Source organism: Hyla sarda, chromosome 8 (assembly GCF_029499605.1).
Source record: "Hyla sarda isolate aHylSar1 chromosome 8, aHylSar1.hap1, whole genome shotgun sequence".
NCBI classification, from domain to species: Eukaryota; Metazoa; Chordata; class Amphibia; order Anura; family Hylidae; genus Hyla; species Hyla sarda.
In genome coordinates this window covers 201,399,095-201,421,370 of record NC_079196.1, presented here as the reverse complement: position 1 = coordinate 201,421,370, position 22,276 = coordinate 201,399,095, and the positions used below count along the sequence as shown (strand labels likewise).

General features: G+C 42.9%; 1 protein-coding gene across 2 annotated transcripts in view; it reads right to left on the bottom strand.

The window, feature by feature from the left end:
- Positions 1 to 4,511: 4,511 nt before the first annotated feature.
- The window catches only part of LOC130284591 (uncharacterized), a 53,633-nt gene continuing 35,868 nt past the window's right edge, over positions 4,512 to 22,276 (bottom strand). For both annotated transcript variants that reach the window (XM_056535067.1, XM_056535069.1), the window contains exons 10-15: positions 21,935 to 22,145; positions 18,786 to 18,934; positions 16,214 to 16,327; positions 15,927 to 16,109; positions 11,543 to 11,636; positions 4,512 to 5,138 (exon numbers count right to left, since the gene is read on the bottom strand). In XM_056535067.1, coding sequence (XP_056391042.1) covers positions 5,075 to 5,138; positions 11,543 to 11,636; positions 15,927 to 16,109; positions 16,214 to 16,327; positions 18,786 to 18,934; positions 21,935 to 22,145 — 815 coding nt within the window. In that variant the 3' untranslated portion in view covers positions 4,512 to 5,074. The remainder of the gene's footprint in view (positions 5,139 to 11,542; positions 11,637 to 15,926; positions 16,110 to 16,213; positions 16,328 to 18,785; positions 18,935 to 21,934; positions 22,146 to 22,276) is intronic.

The window sequence follows — 22,276 nt, the reverse complement described above, 5'->3', positions numbered from 1 at the left end:
CAGATAAAAACCGTATTTGTACAGAAGATTCTGTGTGATGATTTGATACCTGTCTCTTTACCTACATAACTCACAATATACGCTCTGTACAAGGTTTGGAAGAATTATTAAAAAGTTATTTGCCATTGTCTTATTGTCTCTGCTTTTGTCTGTATATATGACCTTTAACCCCTTAAAGAGGTACTCCTGAAGTAGAACTTTTTTGAACCATTATCCCTGGGCTTCCGGCATTTAAAACAACAACCTTGACTTACTTGCCCGCGGTTCCCTGATCCTGACTACTACAACTCCCACCAATCGATCAAATTATAGGGGAAATTTTCCATTTCACTATCTGTATTTTATAATAATCCTAAAATATTGTAATTATTATTCTGGCCAAGGGGTATGCTACCTCTTGGTAGTGCTGTGCCCAAATGGGTATGGGTGTGGCTTATTGTGGGTGGGGCTAGTCACAGAGTGGGTTTTATTTTTTCTCAGCGCAGCGTGACCCACCAGAAGCAGAAGAAGACAGGGAACGGAGAACAGGAGACCGATATCGGCGCAATGGGGAACGTAGAAAGGTGAGTTAAAGTTTGATTTGTTTCGTTTGGCAGCCCGGGCACAGAGGGATAATCAAAAACACATCATAGTACTCCTTTAAGGACAATACAGAGGGAGGGGATCACCCACAACAGAGTGTTCCAGTCAGTCAAGACTCAGCCGCTGCAGTACATCACCAAGCCTCTTAAAGAGACAGCACACTCAAATTAAGGGCCAGTGACTACAGACAGGGGAACACCAGGATCATCTGCTGCATCATCGCCGGTGAGGCTGTCCCCTCACCACTGGACCTGGGGGTCCTAGGCCGAAATACCCAAGGAAGAGTCGGAAGTAAGTACCCCGGCTGAAGCCACTTTTTCTACACCTCCTTCCACTCAGCCCAGAGCATGCCCCCCAGGCCTAGAAGTCTGTTGAGTCCACTGCACACCTGCAGTCACCATCCTTGCCTAAATGGTTAGTCGGTGATGAGCCAAGTCTTATCCAGTACATCAGGGAGCACCTTTTTCCCCCTGCCCCTACAAAAGTAATCTGATAGTGTGCCCAGGCCTACTCCTAGGAGCGAGGAGGTTTGGCCTAGTCAGCGGGCACCAACGAAAGTGCCTCGGCCTACTCCAGCTGTTGCGGAGGTTTGGCCGGCCCACCAGGCACCAACTGTTATTCCCCCAGTGGCGAAAGCTGCTGCGGTACAAGTGGTGGTCACTGTGAGCCCGACCATCACAGAGTCCCGTCTGTCCCATGTTGCGTGGAGCACCCATGTGAACCCCATGGAGGGGGTCCAGTCTCACGGTCCTAGGTTTATGTCACAGCCTAGGAAACAGTCCGATAGGCGAGACTGGGATGGAAAGATGCCCATGTAAAGAAACGTCCTATTTGTGTACTCGTGTACAGTAACTTTACCAAAATGGTCGCCGAGACCAACTAACTGTGTTACGTGTGAGAACACTTTTGTTGCTACGGGTTATAAGCTACATTCAAGTATAGAGCCTGACGAACTTGTCAAGACCATTTTGTGTAACCAATCTTGTAAGTGTTGTACCTGACTCCTAGTCGAGATTCTCTAAGGAGAACTCTATACTGTACCTGGACTGTCGAGCGGTACAAGGGACACTTGTGTACATTTTATTGAGAGTAATATATTTTTGCTTACCACTTTGCACTTATTGGTACTTCTGTAAAGTGTATTATAGTAAAATGTCTGTAAATTGTTTGTACATGAAAGTCATAGTGTACCGTGTTTTTCTGGTGTCTGGCAGTTCTTAATAGGAGGTATCCTGATCCATTTAGGAGAGGCAACATTTCCACCTCACTGACAACACCATGCACAGTTAAAGACTAAATACTAATACAGTCTAGTATCACACAGATAGTCATGCACACGTATCAGTCATGTCATTAGGACTATAACACTACCACATACCAGTCCATATAAATGTCTTTAAATTGTCATATGTCTATGTGATTTTCTTGTGTCCCCTTGCTCAGGATACTTTGCTGGCCAGAAGGTATTCCTGTACCCGCAACGCACGTAACTAAAAAGTCTAAGGTAACAAGGGTCAATTGTTGTCTAGAATCTATATATCTAGTGTTCTGGGGAGAAGTGTGTCATGCCAAGGGACCCCAGTAGCCAAGGCATTGGGCAGAAATCCTCAGGCAACCCAGTCCGCAATCATTCTGTCTCTAAAGTAAATATTCAGTTGTAGTCATATGTATAGTTGTCCTATGCATAGTCATAGTCTCATAAGTCGTGTTTATAACATAGTCATACGTATATTGTTGGTGATATATAGTCCTTATTCTCATTTGTACAGAGACTCTTATTAATCATCCATTCACTTCAAGCACAGCCTGGATATGACGTTAAGTGTAATGTCCCAGGACTGCATGCAGCCCCATGGCCACTTCGCTCCTCCACACTCCAGGACTGGCGCCGAGGGCGACTTCATTTAAGTAAGGGGGTTTGTAATGTCTCAGTATGGGATGTTGCCGTAATGTACTTCTGCCCTGTCAGGCAGTGTCCCTGCGTGTCCTTTGGGGCTCTCCTACAGCAAACCCTATAGTATTTACAGGTTATGTGTAGTTATGTATTGTAAGTGTAATATACCTTTAAATCTTTACCACATGATTGCATTGTTACCCAGAGAACCCCAGTGACCAGGTGACATCCTAAGTGACCTATGGGCTCCGTGCACAGCCCCCCTATATAATATGGGGAGGGGCTGTAAGCTCATTGCTACTTCTGCTGAGGTCCAGTGCAGTCAAGTGTCCCAGGGTCCATGCCCAGAGCATTGGAGGCCTCAAGCCTAAATTACTGCAGCCACCATTCGGTCCTGAGTAAGTCGTCATCTCAATTGTCTGTCACCATCACAGTCAAGTCATATATAGTCACCATGGCCTGCATTATAGTCTGTCAAGTCACTGCAAGTCCCAGCCTGCGAGGTCCCCCTGTGTCACTGGCCACCTCTCTGGGATATTGGCTGAACTGCATAGACTGTACCATCTGTGTTAACTCAGGAAAGTTACCGTTACCCTTAACCTGGCCTTGGACTCTCTATTGCGCCTGCCTAACCTAGAATTAGTGGTACTACCTTCGGGTGGTTATAAAGGAAAACCACACCCTGGCGTCATGACAAGAAGGGGTTAATACCATTTACCCCTGGGTCCATAACATCTGCCCCCTTACACCTCACATCACACTCTGTGGTGAACCACAGGTAGATGTGAGGAGCACTTGGGAAACTTTTTTTGAGGCTCTCCAGTGGTCAGACCATCAATGCTAACCATCTCATCCCAACTCGGTGAATAGTTCATAAATGCTTTTAGTAAGAAGACCCCTTTAATGGGAGCTCACTGTATACAGATTTATTATTATTTTCTTCTTCGGTAACTATATACAGTAATCTTCACCATACAGCCATACACTTACATGTAGTATTACATGCCAACTATTCTCATACATGGATTGGACGACCTTGTGACATATTAATGGGCCAGTCCACCAGAGTAGACTGGCCCTGGATAATCAAGGGGGTCCCAAGTCATAGGGCATATGTTGTCTTTTCCATAGACGCAACATTTTTGGAAGGGACTGCTAAAAATTATACTAGACAGTCCCTGAGTTTGGGTTACTCCGGGGGAAATTTTTTATTTTTTAAATCAACTGGTGCCAGAAAGTTAAACAGATTTGTAAATGACTTCTATTAAAAAATCTTAATCCTTCCAGTAGTTATTATCTGCTGGATACTACAGAGGAAATTCTTTTCTTTTTGGAACACTGTGCTCGTGATGTCAGCAGAGAGCACTGTGTTCCAAAAAGAAAAGAATTTCCTCTGTAGTATTCAGCAGCTAATAAGTACTGGATGGTTTAAGATTTTTTAATAGAAGTAATTTACAAATCTGTTTAACTTTCTGGAACTAGTTGATTTAAAAAAAAAAAAAAAAAAAAGTTTTCCACTGGAGTACCCCTTTAAAGTGTTATTGTCATTAAAAAAATGTTTTTGACATGTTGTCCACACACGTCAAAAGTTTTGATCGCTCCAGGTCTTATTCCTGAAACCTGCTGCGATTGCTAGTTATAAGCTGGGGAAGTGTGCGGCATATCGCTCGACTCCCCAGCCTTTTCGTTTCATGGACTCAAACAGTGAAAAGGTTGGATTTGATTAACAGCAGGAGTGTGAGTGGCGTGCACTTCCCCAGTTTATAACTAGTAATTGCAGCTGGTCTCAGTAGTGAGACCTGGTGTGATCAAAACTATTGACAACATGTCTGGCCAACAGGCCTGCGGCTGTCAGGGCATACTTGGAGCTGTAGTTTCACAACAGATGGAGAGACCTTTGTATTGGGGTATACATACCTAGAATTTACCAGAGTTATTGGGGCTGATGCTGGACCCTATTGTTCTTACTCTTCTTGACCACCAAGCTACCATCACTGCCCAGATACATTTTTGACACCTCACACCCATCTACGCATTTTATTTTATTTTTTAATTAAAAATTTTTTCTTGGAAAACAAAAACTGTACAAAAATATTCATGTCCTTTGCTTTGCAAAACTGAAGAAATCTAAAGCCTAATAACGGTGAGTAAATCTCCGTCTCCAAGACAGTTAATTGGATCGGACCCATCCATCATGTGGAGCCATCGAGTAGCATTCATCTTCTTTGGGCCTTGGCATCTGCTCTTGAGCTAGAAATCCCAACTAAAGTGACTTCAGTATATTCTATCCATTAGTGACCTATAACCGAGAGACTGAACGTCATTAGAGAAGCTTCCTCCATTGTGATGGAAATCCAGATGTCTTTGATCTGAGATATTAAGGATTGATGGTCTTGGATTGGGTATATTCTAGCATTGTAATACCAGACTAAGGATGTCCGCTTTTTAATAGTTGTATATCCTTGGATATTTGTCATTTGGAGGAGTTTTAAAGTTGAGCACGCTTGGACCCCAGCTAAGACGTGATCCTAGACATGGCTGAGCTTGAGATGTGTCCCCTGTGTGTAGTCCACGTTCTTACTGGTGGGGCTTCAGTCATCAGTATTCGAATGTTAACTCTGTATGTGGATTCATTTCAATGGTTGTATAGTTCTGAGGACTCCTGGAGAAGAAATGGTAATGAAATAAAACTTTATGATACATTTATGATACACATTCGGTTAGGCGTGGAACAAGGTTCACTATGCCCCGCTGCCGACATGCTTATCCACTGTACGTCAGCGATGGGGCCGCTGTGTAATTGACACACAGGTCCCAGACAGGCCCGTCGCTAAAGGACAGGCAAACCAAGCAAATGCTTGGGGCCCCGAGCCGGCCCAGGGCCCCAAGCAGAGCTGGTGCTTGTTGTGCTTCCTATAAGGCTGCAGCCATCTGAGCGCTCTATAGAGAGCCTCAGGCGGTGGCAGCACTCCTGGTCACCTCCTGAGTTCCTCCCCTTCCCTGTAGCGTGGCCGAGCTCCTCTTCTTCCTGGCTGTCAGTCCAGCCAGGTACCGCGCAGTACAGGAACGGGAGATTCAGTTTCCTGTTCCCGGCAGGACTGACAGGAAGTGTACACTGAGTGCTCACTTCCTTTCAGGACTGAGTGACAGCCAGGAGGTAGAGGAGCTCAGCCATACTACAGGGTCCAGTGAAGGAGCCGGAGGAGGTAACTGAGAACATAGGTAGGGTAGGGAGGGGGAAAAAACATAGAGGGGGGAGTAAAAAAAAAAAACATGGGGGGGGGGGGGAATAAGAAGGACACGGGGAACGGAATAAGAAGGACACAGAGAGGGGGAGGGGGGAGTAAGAAGGACATGGAGGAGGGGAATAAGAAGGAGGGGGTGGTGGTGCCCCCTATTTTGCTTGGGGCCCCCAAATTCTTTCAAACGGCCCTGGTCCCAGAGCATGCACATCTTAGCTTATCCCTTAGCTGCGGCATGCACGGGGGATAAGCTAAGATGCGCATGCTCTGGGACCTGTGTGTCAATTACACAGCGGTCCCAGCGCTGATGTACAGGGGATAGGCATGGCGGCGGCGAGGCATAGCAAACCTTGCACCACGCCTATCCGACTGTGTGCGGCTGCTATCAAAAACATTTTTTGGGGTGATAAAAGCAGAGAGAACTAAGGTAAAAACACTAATGTAGACACAATCTGCACAAAGTACATAGGCTGTGTGTAGGTTATATAGCCTCAAGTTCATGACAGTTGCGCTTTAAGGAAAAGCTCCATATCTGAAAAATAATTATAGTGCAGCACTGTGCACAATAAAAATGTTTCTAAATTACTTTCATATTTTAGAGATGCTCTAGGCCATTCATAACTATACATAGCACCCATGGTCAGCATGAGACCCAGTGCTATAGAATGTAATATGATTCTACAAAGCTGTCAATGGGTGCTAGGGAGACAAAGAAAACTCTCCATCTTCTAATACATAGTGTTGAGCATCTGTGAGCATGTACAAAGGAAGATTTCTATGGCTATTTACAAGCTGAATTGAAAATGAAAGTAACTTGGAAAAATTATTATTGTGCACAGTGCTGCACTATAACTATTTTTCTTCTAACATTACAGTTATATTTTAAATAGAGCAGAGTTACAATGCCAGCCTCAACCCCTAAATAGGCGTGGCATCGTTCCTAAAATGTTTGCAATTTTTTTTTCTAATTCTTTTCAACCCCTTTAAGATATTGTCAAAAGTGTTGACCCATTTTGCTGGGAAGATGGGAAGGGCAGGGAAGTTACGCAATTTGTGACACTCCCATTGACGATACGTATGACTATACTTATGAGCTTACTATACGTAGTTCATGGGGCTACGTTGTTTAAAGCTGCAAATTGCGTAGCTTCCCAGCTTCCCCAGTTTCTGGCTTTCCTGACCACCTCCTGTGGCCACAAATAGCTGGTTGGACAACTGAAACAGCAAGGTGGCACAACCCCTTCAAAGTTTAAAGGGGTACTCCACTAGAAAACATTTTTTTTTTTTAAATCAACTGGTGCCAGAAAGTTAAACAGATTTGTAAATTACTTCTATTAAAAAATCTTAATCCTTCCAGTACTTATCAGCTGCTTTTATGATCCACAGGAAGTTTTTTTCTTTTTGAATTGCCTTTCTGCCTGACCACAGTGCTCTCTACTGACACCTCTGTCCATTTTAGGAACCCTCCAGAGAAGAATAGATTTGCTATGGGGATTTATTCCCGCTCTGGACAGTTCCTGACATGACAGAGGTGTCAGTAGAGAGCACTGTGGTCAGGCAGAAAGTAAATTCAAAAAGAATAGAACTTCCTGTGGAGCATACAGCAGCTGATAAATAATGGAAGGATTAAGACTTTTTAATAGAAGTAATTTACAAATCTGTTTAACTTTCTGGCACCAGATGATTAAAAAAAAAATGTTTTCCAGAGGAGTACCCCTTTAAAAATTCAGGAGGTGATGTTGGAAATAATGGCCAGGTAAAAGTTAATGTTGTCAATTACAATTACTATTAACATTTCTTCTATTAATCATTGACAAAAAATTATAATGAAAGTCAGGATTTAAAGTGTGGTAATACTGGTTAGGTTTTCTAATAGACTTTGGCTGCTGTATGCAGGGTCCTAACACTCGAGAGCTACTTAAAGGGGTGGGCCCATTAACCACACTTATCACCTATCCACAGGATTGGTATGTATGATCACTTGGCTACCCACCACTGGGACCCCATGAAATCTGGGGGTCTTTAGTCCCCTGTGTGAAGGGAGGGGTAGTGCACGCTGCTCCATTCATTTTCTATGGGACCTTCAAAATGGATGTCAGTCCCCTGGACAGTAAATTAGGCAGTACTCATTCACACACACTACCCCCCTTTCCCCTCCCCCTTAGGGGCCCCTATTCTCATAACTGGTGGACTGACTACCCAGTAACCATACAATTATTACCTTAAACCTGTGGATAAAGGATAAATGGACAAGAGAAATACTGTACTAAGTAAAATGTGCGGAGGGTGATGTCGACATGCCCCTCCACACATTCTCTATAGGAGCGCTGGAGATACATGAGAGCAGTACTCTTGCATTTCCAGTGCTCACATAGACAGTGTTGACAAGTTAACCCCATGCTCCATGCACAGGGAGATTTAGGCATTGTTCTGGAGATTGTAGGAGGGCCAGGGGAGGACTGTACTGGGGATCCTGGACATTTGTCCTGGATCTCCAGGCTGACGTTCGCGCTTTTCTGCTGTATGTGCGGCTAACGCCTCCCCTCAGTGTGGTTGCATATGCGGCCTACACTGATAGAAGACGTGACTGCGTAGTGCAGGCGCAGATTACATAACTCATCTGTGCCTGCACTCTGGAAGCTAAAGAATGCGGCCCAGCAGCAGTACAGAGGAGATCACTGAGTGAGACAGGTGAGCATCTGTCTTTGTTTTGTTTTTTACTTTTTTTCTTATTTTTTTGCTTCAACTGGGAGGGGAGGGCATACCTGGCTGCTCCCACTGCCCCCACATACCTGGCTGCTCCCACTGCCCGCACATACCTGGCTGCTCCCACTGCCCCCACATACCTGGCTGCTCCCACTGCCCGCACATACCTGGCTGCTCCCACTGCCCCCACATACCTGGCTGCTCCCACTGCCCGCACATACCTGGCTGCTCCCACTGCCCCCACATACCTGGCTGCTCCCACTGCCCCCACATACCTGACCGCCCCCACTGCCCCCACATACCTGGCTGCTCCCACTGCCCCCACATACCTGGATGCTCCCACTGCCCTCCACATACCTGGCTGCTCCCACTGCCCCTACATACCTGACTGCCCCCACTGCCCCCACATACCTGGCTGCTGCCACTGTCCCCCACATACCTGGCTGCTCCCAATGCCCCCCCCCCCCCCCCCCCAAACACACATACCTGGCTGCTCCCACTGCCCCCTCATACCTGGCTGCTCCTGCTGCCCCCACATACCTGGCTGCTCCCACTGCCCCCGCATACCTGACCATCCCCAGTGCCACCACATACCTGGCTGCCGCCCACATACCTGGCTGCCTAACCTGGCCCACATACCTGGCTGCTTAACTATCTACCTACCTACCTACATATAGACAATGCAGAAATGAATCCATAGCACTCCAAAGTAGTGTTGAGCAGCATAGACCATATTCGAATTCGCGAATATTCGCGAATATATGGACGAATATTCGTCATATATTCGCGAATATTCGCATATTCGTAATAATCTCGTTTTATTTTCGCATATGCGAAAAATTCGCATATGCGAAAATAACATATATGAAAATTAGCATATACAAAATTAGCATAAGCAAAAATTCGCATATGCGGAAATTCGTGCACCAGTCTCACACAGTAGTATTAGAGCCTTCTTTACACCACACAAGCTGGAAGAAGAGAGGGGTGATCACTGTGATGTGTACTGTGAAGAAAAAAAAACAAAAAAAACGAATATTCATAATTACGAATATATAGCGCTATATTCGCGAATATTCGTGAATTCGCGAATATGCGATATTCGTGAATAAAATTCGTATTGCGAATATTCGCGAGCAACACTACTCCAAAGTAAGGTGAAAAATCAGGTGTGCACTTTATTCACCTATGGATAAAGTTACAATGTTTCAATGGCCTCTCGCGATCTTTCTCAAGCATGATGCTTGTGGCGAGAGGCCATTGAAATGTTGTACCTTGAACCATGGGTGAATAAAGTGCACACTTGTTTTTTCACCTTACTTTGGAGTGCTGTGGGTTCATTTCTGCATTGTCTAGAATTATACAGACGGTGACCTGGCCTGTTTTCTGCTGGCACCCTTATATACCAATTAGTTGTGCTGCTTCTTTTTTGGAACTACCTACATACATGGCTACCTAACTACCTAGCTAGCTACTTGGATACCTAAATACCTAATTACATACCTACCCACATACTTGGCTACCGAAGTACCTAGCTAGCTACCTAACTATATGCCTGTCTACCTGGCTAGTTACCTACCTACAAATCTGGCTACCTAACTACCTAGTTAGCTACCTACCTGGCAACCTACATACCTGCCCTTTTGTGCAGGACACCCAGGAGGGAATTATAACAGTTTGCGGCCTATAGATGGGAAGATTGTGTAGAGGAGGGCACTGAAAAATGCAGAAGCTAACATGTTTGTCCCACAGATTATGTCAATAGATGAGTTTTGGATGGAAGAAGTCTTCATGGTGGTGGTATATATATATCTCCTGTATACACCGCCATATGGTCCTGTATATAATGTCTCATATGGTATACAGATCCTGTGTACATATGGTATCTACCTCTATATTGTCCCATATATAATCACTTATATGGTGTATATATCTGGTGAACAGCTGGTATCTTCCAATATATGGTCCTGTAAATAATCACTTATATGATATACTGATCCTGTGTACAGCTGGTAACTACCTCTTTATGATCTTGTATATAATCACTTATATGATATACAGATCTGTGTACAGCTGGTAACTACCTCTTTATGATCTTGTATATAATCACTTATATGATATACTGATCCTGTGTACAGCTGGTATCTACCACTATATGGTCCTGTGTATAATCACTTATATTGTATACAGATCTGTGTACAGCTGGTATCTACCACTATATGGTCCTATGTATAATCACTTATATGGTATACAGATCTGTGTACAGCTGGTATCTACCACTATATGGGCACTGATGGGGATACTGGTCTGTGTATACAGGCTTTATTCAGTACAGTATGGCGGTATTATCAATTATTGTATGGCGGTATATATTTCCTCCTTCTGTACCAGTATCATTGGTCATGGAAATTATCTTTCCTATGTTAATGTTTTATATACATATAATTTTATTTTATATTGTGCGTAGGGGTGGGGCATGATGAGAGATTTGGGTGGGATATGAGCATGACAGAGGTGTGGCAAGGGGCGGAGTCTCGCAGGGAGCCCTTGCTTTATTTGGTCTGGGGGCCCTGAGTGTTGTCAGTCCGCCTCCTGAGGAGGGTCCCAGCTATTAGACCCTAATGATCAAATACATATCCCCTATCCTTTAGATAGGGGAAATATATGAAAATGCTGGAGTACCCCTTTAATAGTTAAACTGCCAAAGTTAAGCTGAAAAAATTCCACCTCCATAAGCAGCTACAGAATGCACTGGGGAGCAGGAGCAGTCAGGTCACAGTAAAAAATAAGGCAAGTATTCAGTGTAAGGTCTCTGCATACAGCAGCCAAGATCTCTTCTTCAGGACCCCTGTAGATAAGACTTGGGAAGCAGTTAGATGTTACACTTAAAGGGGTTATCCAGAAATTCAAAAACAGCACAATTTTTCCAAAAACAGCTCCATACCTGTTCCCAGATTGTGTGCAATATTACAACTTGGCCCCATTCACTTCAATAGAACTGAGCTGCAATACCACACACAACCTGAGGACAGGGGTGGCGCTGTTGTTGAAAAATTCAGCTCTATTTTTCTATTCCTTTATAAGCACTTTTTGGGATCTGGGTGAAGGATCAGTTTACCTTTTACGCAGGTAGAATATTAACCCAATAACTCCACATATTAGGAGCAGTAACAGCAACACCAGGAGAGAGACTTGCCAAGCTTTAAAAGATCCTGAAAACACAGATATCAAGGTTATTCTCACGGCAAGACAAGACAGTAAATATCCTGTAAAATCTTAAATAGACACTGTCAAATAAAAGAACTTTAATATGTTGTAAATCTTGGCAAAACATTAACCTTTCTAATATTCTTCATAAAAAATGTTATTTCCTTTCTATAGAAATCATAGCTTATAAAAAAAATAAAATAAAAAAATACCACTATGGGTCCTCATAGCATCCAGAACATAATCCTGTTCGGCTGCAGCATTATCTTTGTCCCAGCTGAAACACAGGCTGGGACAAAGTTCAGGAAGTGAGGGCGGGACTAGCACTGCTCTGTGCTCACTCCTGTCCTGTCAGACTGCAGCATGTAAACAGAGAGGAGGGGGTTACAGAGCAGCCTGCAGTGATTGGATGAAAAGACCTAACACAGGAGACTCAGGAAGTAAGCTGAGTCATGTAGGGTGAGGACACACCCCCCTACAGATCACAGGATGACAAACCAAGTGAGCAACAGATATTTTTGAGAGAAATATAGGTGCTAGACACATAATAATGTTATGCGCATGGTCAGAATTGGTAATCTGTAACATATAACAGTTTTTTTGTGAAATTAAGGCATTTCTTAACTTATAAAATATTACAATGGATCTGAGCATTCATGTTATCTGAAATGTGATATTTAAAGGGAGGTTCTAGATTTTATAAATCATAAAGGGGTATTCCGTCTATTTACACTGGCTGTGTTCATGTCAATGGAAAGAGATGCACATGTGTCTAGCTCTTCTAGTATTCCTCTCTTATCTGTAGACACCGTTTACTACACATCTGCCAGAGGTAGCACCCCCAGGTATTTATAGCATTTACAGTAGATATGCCATAAATACTATTAGTCAGGATACTTCTTAATATATATAGTAAAAGGTTCTGCAACTTTCTAATAAAGTTTGTGTTTTCTGTCAGTGAATAGACCAGTGTTCCCCAACCAGTGTGCCTTAAAGGGGTACTCCAATGGAAAAAAAAATTTTTTAAATCAACTGATGCTAGGAAGTTAAAAAGATTTGTAAATGACCTTTATTTAAATATCTTAATCCTTCCAGTACTTATCAGATGCTGTATGCTACAAAGGAAGTTGTGTAATTCTTTCCAGACTGACACAGTTCTCTCTGATGACACCTCTGTCCATGTCAGGAACTGTCCAGAGTAGGATCAAATCCCCATAGTATCCTGCTGTGGACAATTCCTGACATGGACAGAGGTGTCAGCAGAGAGCACTGTGGTCAGACAGAAAATAAATTCAAAAAGAAAAGAACTTCCTCTGGAGCATACAGCAGCTCATAAGTACTGGAAGGATTAAGATTTTTACATAGAAGTAATTTACAAATCTGTTTAACTTTCTGACACCAGTTGATTTATTAAGAAAAAAAAAATGTTTTCCAGTGGAGTACACCTTTTGGTTGTTGCAAAACTACAACTACCAGCATGTCCGGACAGCGTTTGGCTGTCGGGGCATGCTGGGAGTTGTAGTTTTGCAACAGCTGGAGGCATCCTGGTTGGGAAACACTGACAATAGAGCATTCTTCTAAGCTTCAAAAGATATTAGAGGAGTACAGTTTTAATCCTCATTCACTGACAGCAAACAGAGATCTTGATAACGTTGATAAATTGCATGTATATTAGGAAGTTAGGAAATAAACATCTCGTACTAGTCATTTTGCCATATATCTATGAGTCTGGTCAATGTGGATTTTACATTTGGTGACGTAACATAAGAAAGAATACTTGGTTGGAGAGCCGGACTGGCAGAACACACAGGTCGCCATATTATGGGAACGATATACTGCTGATATCATCCATCGCTTGTGGCTGCGCTCTCCTCCACCCTGCCCTATAAATATCTAAGGATTAGATGTCTTCATCTGGCACTGTACTGAAGCAGGTTCAGGAAAAAAAAGCGGTCGAAGGCTCACGCCAAGTAGTAGATGACACTGCAAGTTAAAGGTCAAGATGGAAAAGAAAGATGAGATTCAGGGTGCAGGTTTTTGTGACCCTCTAAATACATAAACACCATATGCTATGATTTAAAGGAACACTCCACTCAAATCTGAGTTATGCCAAGTGCTGAGTCTGAGGAAGCGGAGCAAAATCTAGGGGTACAATGAGCACCAAAGTATCCCAGAACTCTACCCGCTCCATCCCTGCACCAGATATAACTCAGTAGATCAAGTCTCTCCAGAGTAGTCCTTTAAAGGGGTACTCCGCCCCTAGACATCTTATCCCCTATCCATATAGGGGATAAGATGTCTGATTGCGGGGGTCCCAGTGATCTCTGCTGCAGCACCCCAGTCATCCGGTGCATGGAGCAAACTTCACTCCATGCTGGTTTACTAGCGATGCAGCACTGGAGGCTCATGCCATCACGGCCACGCCCCCTCAATGCATGTTTTTGACAGGGGGCGTGGCTGATGTCATAACCATGCCCCCTCAATACAAGTCTATGGGAGGGGCGTGGCCATGACATCAAGAGCCTTCACCCCGCATCACTAGTCATCCGTCACAGAGCAAATGCACCGGATGACTGGGGTGCCGCAGCAGAGATCAATGGGACCCCCGCAATCAGACATCTTATCCCCTATCCTTTGGATAGGGGATAAGATGTCTAGGGGCAGAGTACCCTTTAAAGGACTACTCTAGAGTGACTTGATCTACTGAGTTATATCTGAGTTAAAGTGAAGGAGAAAATTCAAAATCTTCATTTTTTACACTCGCATGTTCTTGTAGACCCAGTTTTTGAATTTTTACAAGGGGTAAAAGGAAAAAAAGCCCCTCAAAATGTGTAACCAAATTTCTCTTGAGTAAGGAAATACCTCATATGTGAATGTAAAGTGCTCTATGGGTGCACTAGAGGGCTCAGAAAGGAAGGAACGACAATGGGATTTTGGAGAGTGAGTTTTTCTGAAATGTTTTTAGGGGGCATGTCACATTTCGGAAGCCCCCATGGCTTGAATGATTTCAGCAGGCATCCTGGTCCGTTCCTCGCCCAGTGAGCAGCGGGGACCGGAATTCCCACGGGCGTACAGGTACGCCCTGTGTCCTCAACTACCAGGATGTCAGGGCGTACCCATACGCTCTATGTCCTTAACTGGTTAAAGGGTGTTAAAAAGTGACTGGAATAATGGTCAGGGATCGCTATATTTCCCCAAGTTTCCTGTCGTATCTGGATACCAGGTTTCAGGAAGCTCAAATCTCATCCAGAGAAACCTGGATGAGATATGGGAAATCCAGAAAAAGTATAATTCCCTGGAGAGACTTAGTCTTGTTGTCAGTCCTGAATTTTTATTGGATCAGAAGGATAAGTGGGGTCTTTTGTTCCCTTTCTGGGCCATGCCAGGTTTTCAGGCTGGCCCAGATCAGCACAGGTGCTGAAGACAGCTTATCACTTGGCTTTCAAACTAGGTGAGAGTCAGTCTGCAAGTGAGGCTGTGATAAACCTGCACCACTGAGGAGAATTTGAATTTGGAGGTTTTCAGCCAAAAAAGGGAACATTGTAAGCTGTGTAACACATATGTTGACTGTTGTGTTGGGTGGCTAGTAGTAAGCTACCTGTGGAGACAGGGATGTTTTATATTTGTAGTTAACACTGGACAAGCAGGATTAATTTAAGTTTAAACCTGAGTGTGATGGGTGAATCTGTATTGTTACTGAAAACTAAAGACAGATGAAGCCCTCTTTATACATTACTTCCGTGTCCCTGTCTCTAACTGCTACGTAAAGGGAATGTACAGGAAATAAAATCTACAGGTCGGATCCAGTCTACTTGCCAATACTAAGTTCCAAAATGTTAATTACAAACATCACATTACTGAAGCTCCAAAAAGGACTAACAAAATCACAAAGCTGACCCAGGTTTCGCATTGTATAGCTTTTCTAAGGACATATCCTCAGAAGAAGCTGTAATAGATGAAGTTGGAGCTGTGCTTTACTGCCTTGTGATGATATTCTTTTTTATATATATATCCTTGTGAGTGGATGTCAATATATGATTATATGCACTAGAGTGCATGTTATACAAAAAAAGAAGATTGCAACAGCACACTTGGTCTGAAAATGGAGGCTCTTAGCGCACTTTTTGATCAAAACGTGTCCCCCCATCCACCATGCTAGAGTGCATGTACATCGGTATATGCCTATTCGTAGCTTTTTTGTGGCTGCAGACCGAAGACACTGTACAGCACTGAGCAGCTTGCAATGTATTGGAATTCATGAAAGCTGCAGAAATAAAGCTCTGCCTTTGGTTTACCTTGTATCCTCTCTGGCATTAGACACACCATGAAAGAGCCCATCGAGCTGCCTTGTAAAGTGAATTGATCTCCGTGGCTGATTATGTCTGCATTCCATCTTCGTATGAGGTGTTGGTCACTGAGTGTGGTCAATACATTACCGGAGATGGAAAGCTTCTCCTGGCTACAAATAACATTCACATCTAAAAGAGGAGAAAGAGCACAATACATAAGCATTTACCATATAGGGCACCCAAAAAAATTTTTTTTTCAAAAAAGGAATAATAGAAATTTGAAGTGTGGTGACCTTGTATATAGGATGGAGGGGCTGTACATGAACAGTGGTGCTGCATGGACTGGCTGAGGCTGATCTTCATTCTATCCAGCACACTTTGCTCCACCGACTGCCATTCAGAGCAATCTGTGAGAAGGGGATATAAATAATTTCACAATATGAGATACAGTGGACAAACATATAGACAATGCTATACTGTGATGGCCGAGCTATGGTGGATATACAAGTTATCCATGGAGTTGTCTGCCACGTAAATAAGCAATGTGATACTTCATGGATATTGCCCAATGATGTATTTACAATATTACGGCATGATGAAAAGTTATGCTGTTTTCCAATATACCTTCTGTGTCAATTAAACATGATTTTGGAGAACTCTGTGGTCACACCATGGGAACATTCATTGCCCAGTAAAGGGTTTAGAATTAGTACCATAAAAGTCATAGTTTGGCTTTCTTTTACCTGGAGGAAAGGGTACCCAAACCATGTTACTAAATATCTAGATACCATGGCCAAGGCAAAGTGGCTTTTTGCCACCCACTTACAGTCAACACCTGAGGCATTTTCCCTTGTTGACCCCCCCCCCCCATCCCAGCTTTGTCAGTGTATAACATAGACCATGCAGTGGCTATGGGGCTCTTGGAGAGCACTGGTACAGCCTATAGCCTTTGCTGTCAAGTAACGAGGACCCATATAGAACAGAAGAACTAGAGGAGCGTGTAAAATGAGCCCAAAAGTTATTAACCAGGTAGGAGGGAGAAACAAACACCTTCGATTCTAGATGGCCCTGCTTCATTAGCATTAACGGCAATGCAGTTTGTGCATAATTTTGCCGAAAGAATGAACATGTTCATTCTTTAAGCCTGTGAATTTCTGCAGTGGGATTTTCTGCCACTGAAATTCTGCAGTGTAAATGGGTCAACAAAAGACCCATTTACACCAATGCTAGAAAAAAACAATGCTAGAGAAAAAAAAACAATACTGGGTGTGTGGAGTTTTTTGGGGCCAGATACAGTCATGGCCGTAAATGTTGGCACCCCTGAAATTTTTCTAGAAAATGAAGTATTTCTCACAGTAAAGGATTGCAGTAACACATGTTTTGCTTCACACATGTTTATTTCCTTTGTGTGTATTGGAACTAAACCAAAAAAAGGGAAGAAAAAAAGCAAATTGGACATAATGTCACCAAACTCCAAAAATGGGCTGGACAAAATTATTGGCACCCTTTCAAAATTGTAAATACATAAGATTGTTTCAAGCATGTGATGCTCCTTTAAAAATCACACCTGAAAGCAGATAAAAAGGAGAGAAGTTCACTTAGTCTTTGCATTGTGTGTCTGTGTGTGCCACACTAAGCATGGACAACAGAAAGAGGAGAAGAGAACTGTCTGAGGACTTGAGAACCAAAACTGTGGGAAAATATCAACAATCTCAAGGTTACATTACTTTTTGATAAAGCACATAAAACACTGTTTACCAAAAACGGAATGAGGCCTACAAAGAAAAGAACACAGTACCTACAGTGAAGTATGGTGGAGGTTCAATGATGTTTTGGGGTTGTTCTGCTGCCTCTGGCACTGGGTTACTTGAATATGTACAAGGCATCATGAAATCTGAGGATTACCAATAGATTTTGGGTCGCACTGTACAGCCCTGTGTCAGAAAGCTGGGTCTGTGTCCGAGATCTTGGGTCTTCCAGCAGGACAATGACCCCAAACATACATCAAAAAGCCCCGAGAAATGGATGGCAACAAAGCGCTGGAGAGTTCTGAAGTGGCAGCAATGAGTCCAGATCTAAATCCCATTGAACACCTGTGGAGAGATCTTAAAATTGCTGTTGGGAAAAGGCGCCTTCCAATAAGAGAGATCTAGAGCAGTTTGCAAAGGAAGAGTTGTCCAACATTCCGGCTGAGAGGTGTAAGAAGCTTATTGATGGTTATAGGAAGTGACTGATTTCAGTTATTTTTTCCAAAGGGTGTGCAACAAAATATTAAGTTAAGGGTGCCAATAATTTTGTCCAGACCATTTTTGGAGTTTGGTGACATTATGTCCAATTCGACTTTTTTTCTCCCTTTTTTGGTTTAGTTCCAAAACACACAAAGGGAATAAACATGTGTATAGCAAAACATGTGTTACTGCAATCCTTTTCTGTGAGAAGTACTTCATTTTCATGAAATATTTCAGGGGTGCCGATATTTACGGCCATGACTGTATTAGATGTGAGTCAATGGGAATTATGAAAAACCTGACCCACGTGCTTTTGGAGTTTTTCCCCCTTTTGCAGCGTTTTTAGGCTCACGGTTAGTTCTGTTCTATTCACAGAAATAAAATAACCTGACCTGTAAAAAAAAAAAAAAAAAAGAGAAAAATCACTAAACTAACACACGCTATTTATTTTTTTTTTTTAACGAGGTGTCACTTTTTGTGGTGGTGGTGTTTGTTTTTCAGATAAAAAAAAACATAGCACAAAAGTTGTATTGAATCGCATCCTTAGGGGTGAAAAAACAGACTGTGAACATGGCCTAAGGAATATCCATCAATAACTACAACTGGCTGCCAATGTCACTAAACAGCCCTCAGTTACCCATGCTGGAGTCCTTTACACAAAGGTCAAGCTGTATTGCGGTGGCTGAGGAAGGACAGATATTTTCGGAGCCTGGGCTCGGTTGTTGGACGGGCAGTATTGAGGTAGATGATCCGCCAGGTTGCGTGCAGAGACTCACTGACACCAATCTGAGGAGGGATATAAAAAAAGCAAAGGATAAAAGTGCTACATAACATAAGACAACATAATACAATGTGCTAAAACTGCACTACAATAACTGCAAGATGTGGAATTGGCGCTTATGTTCCACAGAATTTGGCGCAGAAATGTTCTATTGTCTTAATGAGATTTTGCTAACAGGTAACACTGCTGTGTGCGCAGAGTCAATAGGAGACTGATGTGAGGCGGAATCTGGAAGGAATTTAACACGAACAGTCCTTGTGAATTCTGCCTTATTTTTGCCTAGTGTGAACTTGCTCTTAGGACAGTGTTTTTCAAACAGTGTGCCTCCAGCTGTTGCAAAACTACAACTCCCAGTATTGGGCATGCTGGGAGATGTAGTTTTGCAACAGCTGGAGACATGCTTTTTGGAAAACACTGTCTAAAGGTACCCATACCTCTGAGTTCATATCCACTGCTACAGTCATTATTATTTATTTAAAGCATCATTATCTGGAGATTTGTATATACAGGAGATAAACATCCATCTCTTTCTCTCTACAGATTTGAAATGAATCTTTGTTATGGTAGATGCAGCATTATATACATTAAAATAGTGATTCCTCAACTTACAATGGCCTCAATATACAATATTTTCAGCATACGTGACTGGTGTCTGGTAGTGCAGGGAGGTATTACATGTTCTGTACTCTTTACCTGTATTACTGAAGTGTATGCACTGACTGGTGTCTGGTAGCGCCCCCTACAGTACAGGGAGGTATTACATGTTCTATACTCATACCTGTATTACTGAAGTGTATGCACTGACTGGTGTCTGTTAGCGCCCCCTACAGTACAGGAAGGTATTACATGTTCTGTACTCTTTACCTGTATTACTGAAGTGTATGCACTGACTGATGTCTGGTAGCGCCCCCTACAGTACAGGGAGGTATTACATTTTCTGTACTCTTTACCTGTACCAGGGTTACCTGCTCCTTTGGACACCAGGTGAGGGCGGCTCCATGTTACTTTTTTAGTACATTGTGTCCTGTACAGGACCCCGAAGAAGCTCCTGTCCTCTACATAGACAGTGATTACAGCTCCCAGCAGATCTTTATTGCTTTTATATGTAAGGATTTGCTTTATCTATATTAGTTATCTACTTATTTTTCTTTAATTCTCACTTTTTCCTATTTTTGGATGATATTTTGTGGCTTTAGAACAAATTACAGGTTTCTATAGAGTTATAGTCTCAACATACAATGGTCGTCCAGGAACCAAATAATATTGTAACTTAAAGGAGAAATGCGGCCCAAAATTTTTACCTTTTCCTGTGCCCAGGCTGCAAAAACAAAAAAAAAAATTTTAATAACTCACCATCCTACATTCCCCCTGATATCGGCGTCCCCTTCCTCCTGCACTGCTTGGCTCCCTGCTTCTTACCCTCGGAACGTCACACTGCGGTCAGGGTATTGCATGCCGCAGTGATGTGCCGCCTCGGCCGGTGATAGGCTGAGCGCACTGTCATGAAAAGAGCCCAGGCCGGGACACCGATACTGGCGCAACGGGGGAACGTAGTGAGGTGGGTTAAAGTTTTTTTTTTTTTTTTTTACAACCAGGACACAGGGAGACTTAAAAGTTTTGGGCCACATTTCTTCTTTAAGGGACCACTGTATTAGAAGCATGCATTAGACTATTCATCTCATAGAAAGGGGAAAAAAAAGGAAGATCTGGAAGCAGGCAACCGAGGAGGGTGAGACATTTTTACAAGCCACCTCATGTTATGTGCACAAAATAGTGCGCCAAAGTGTTAAAATGTCCCTAGAAAAAAGGGCCAAAATGAGGAGAACAAGTAATGGTCTTTCTGCTTGACGGTCCTTTTGCTTGATGGTCCTTTTGCTAGAAGAACCATTAAAGGGGTACTCTGGTGGAAAACTTTTTTGTTAAATGAACTGGTGTCAGAAAGTTAAACAGATTTGTAAATTACTTCTATTAAAAAATCTTAATCCTTTCAGTACTTATTAGCAGCTGTATGCTACAGAGGAAATTCTTTACTTTCTGAATTTCTTTTTTGTGTTGTCCACAGTGCTCTCTGCTGACACCTCTGTCCGTGTCAGGAACTGTCCAGAGCAGGATAGGTTTGATATGGGGATTTTCTCCTGCTCTGGACAGTTCCTGATATGGACAGAGGTGTCAGCAGAGAGCACTATGGACAACACAAAAAATAAAATAAAAATAAAATAAAGATTTTCCTCTGTAGCATACAGCTGCTAAAAAGTACTGAAAGGATTAAGATTTTTAATAGAAGTAATTTACAAATCTGTCTAACTTTCTGGCACCGGTTCATAAAAAAAAAAAACGTTTTCCACCGGAGTACCCATTTAAGCATACCCTCTACAACAACCTCTTTACCAGAACATCTACCACACCCTCTACCAAACTCTCTAACAAACCTTACGCCAGAACGTCTACCAGAATATCTACCACAACCTCTACCACAAGGTTTTAAATAGATAAGTTAATGATATACAGTTAAAACTCTGCAAAAGGCCACCCCCTTATCCAGACCAGATGTTGTGTGCAGATTTTCATCCCACCATACAGTATATTATTCATAGTGTTCTTTTTCTTTAAAGGGGTACTCCACTGGCCAGCGTTCGGAAGTAAATGCTCCGAAGGCTGTTTTTTTGCTGCTGGAGTTAGCCACGCCCCTCAAGATGTCATGGTCATGCCCCCTCAATGCAAGTCAATTGGAGGGGGCGTGAGAGCCATCACGCCCCTCCCATTGACTTACATTGAGGGGGCGTGACCATGACATCACGAGGGGCGTAGCCGACCCCGCAGTGCCAAAACAGCCTTCGGAGCATTTACTTCTGAACGCTGGCCAGTGGAGTACCCCTTTAAGAAGGCTCTCCCCAATTCAATGCAATTTTGTTTGGTCTTCCCAAAGTAGTTTCACCGTAAAGTGATAAAAATGTGCACAGTTACTTTTTTAATGTACAGGTGTGTAATGAGCTGGTGATACTCACTGTTGGGTTTCATAGAAGGTGACAATGTGTTGAGTCAAATCTCTTAGAACTTCTGTTCTTGAGCTATTTTTCCATGATAAAATAAAGGCGTCCAAAATATCTGTTTTAGTCAGGAAGGATCCAGCAGGGAATGACTCAGGGCGCCCCCTGTAGAGAGCTATGGCCTCGGGGCTAAGAATGTATGGTCGATAGATCAAGGGAAGTTGCTGGTCTGTGAATACAAAGCAATAGACATCATATCTAGCCCGGAGTGAACTGGGTATTTAGTGTAAATGATTGTCACAATATTTATTACACTCAAATGTATATTACATTAAAAAAATACATGAAGAGTCGTAAAGA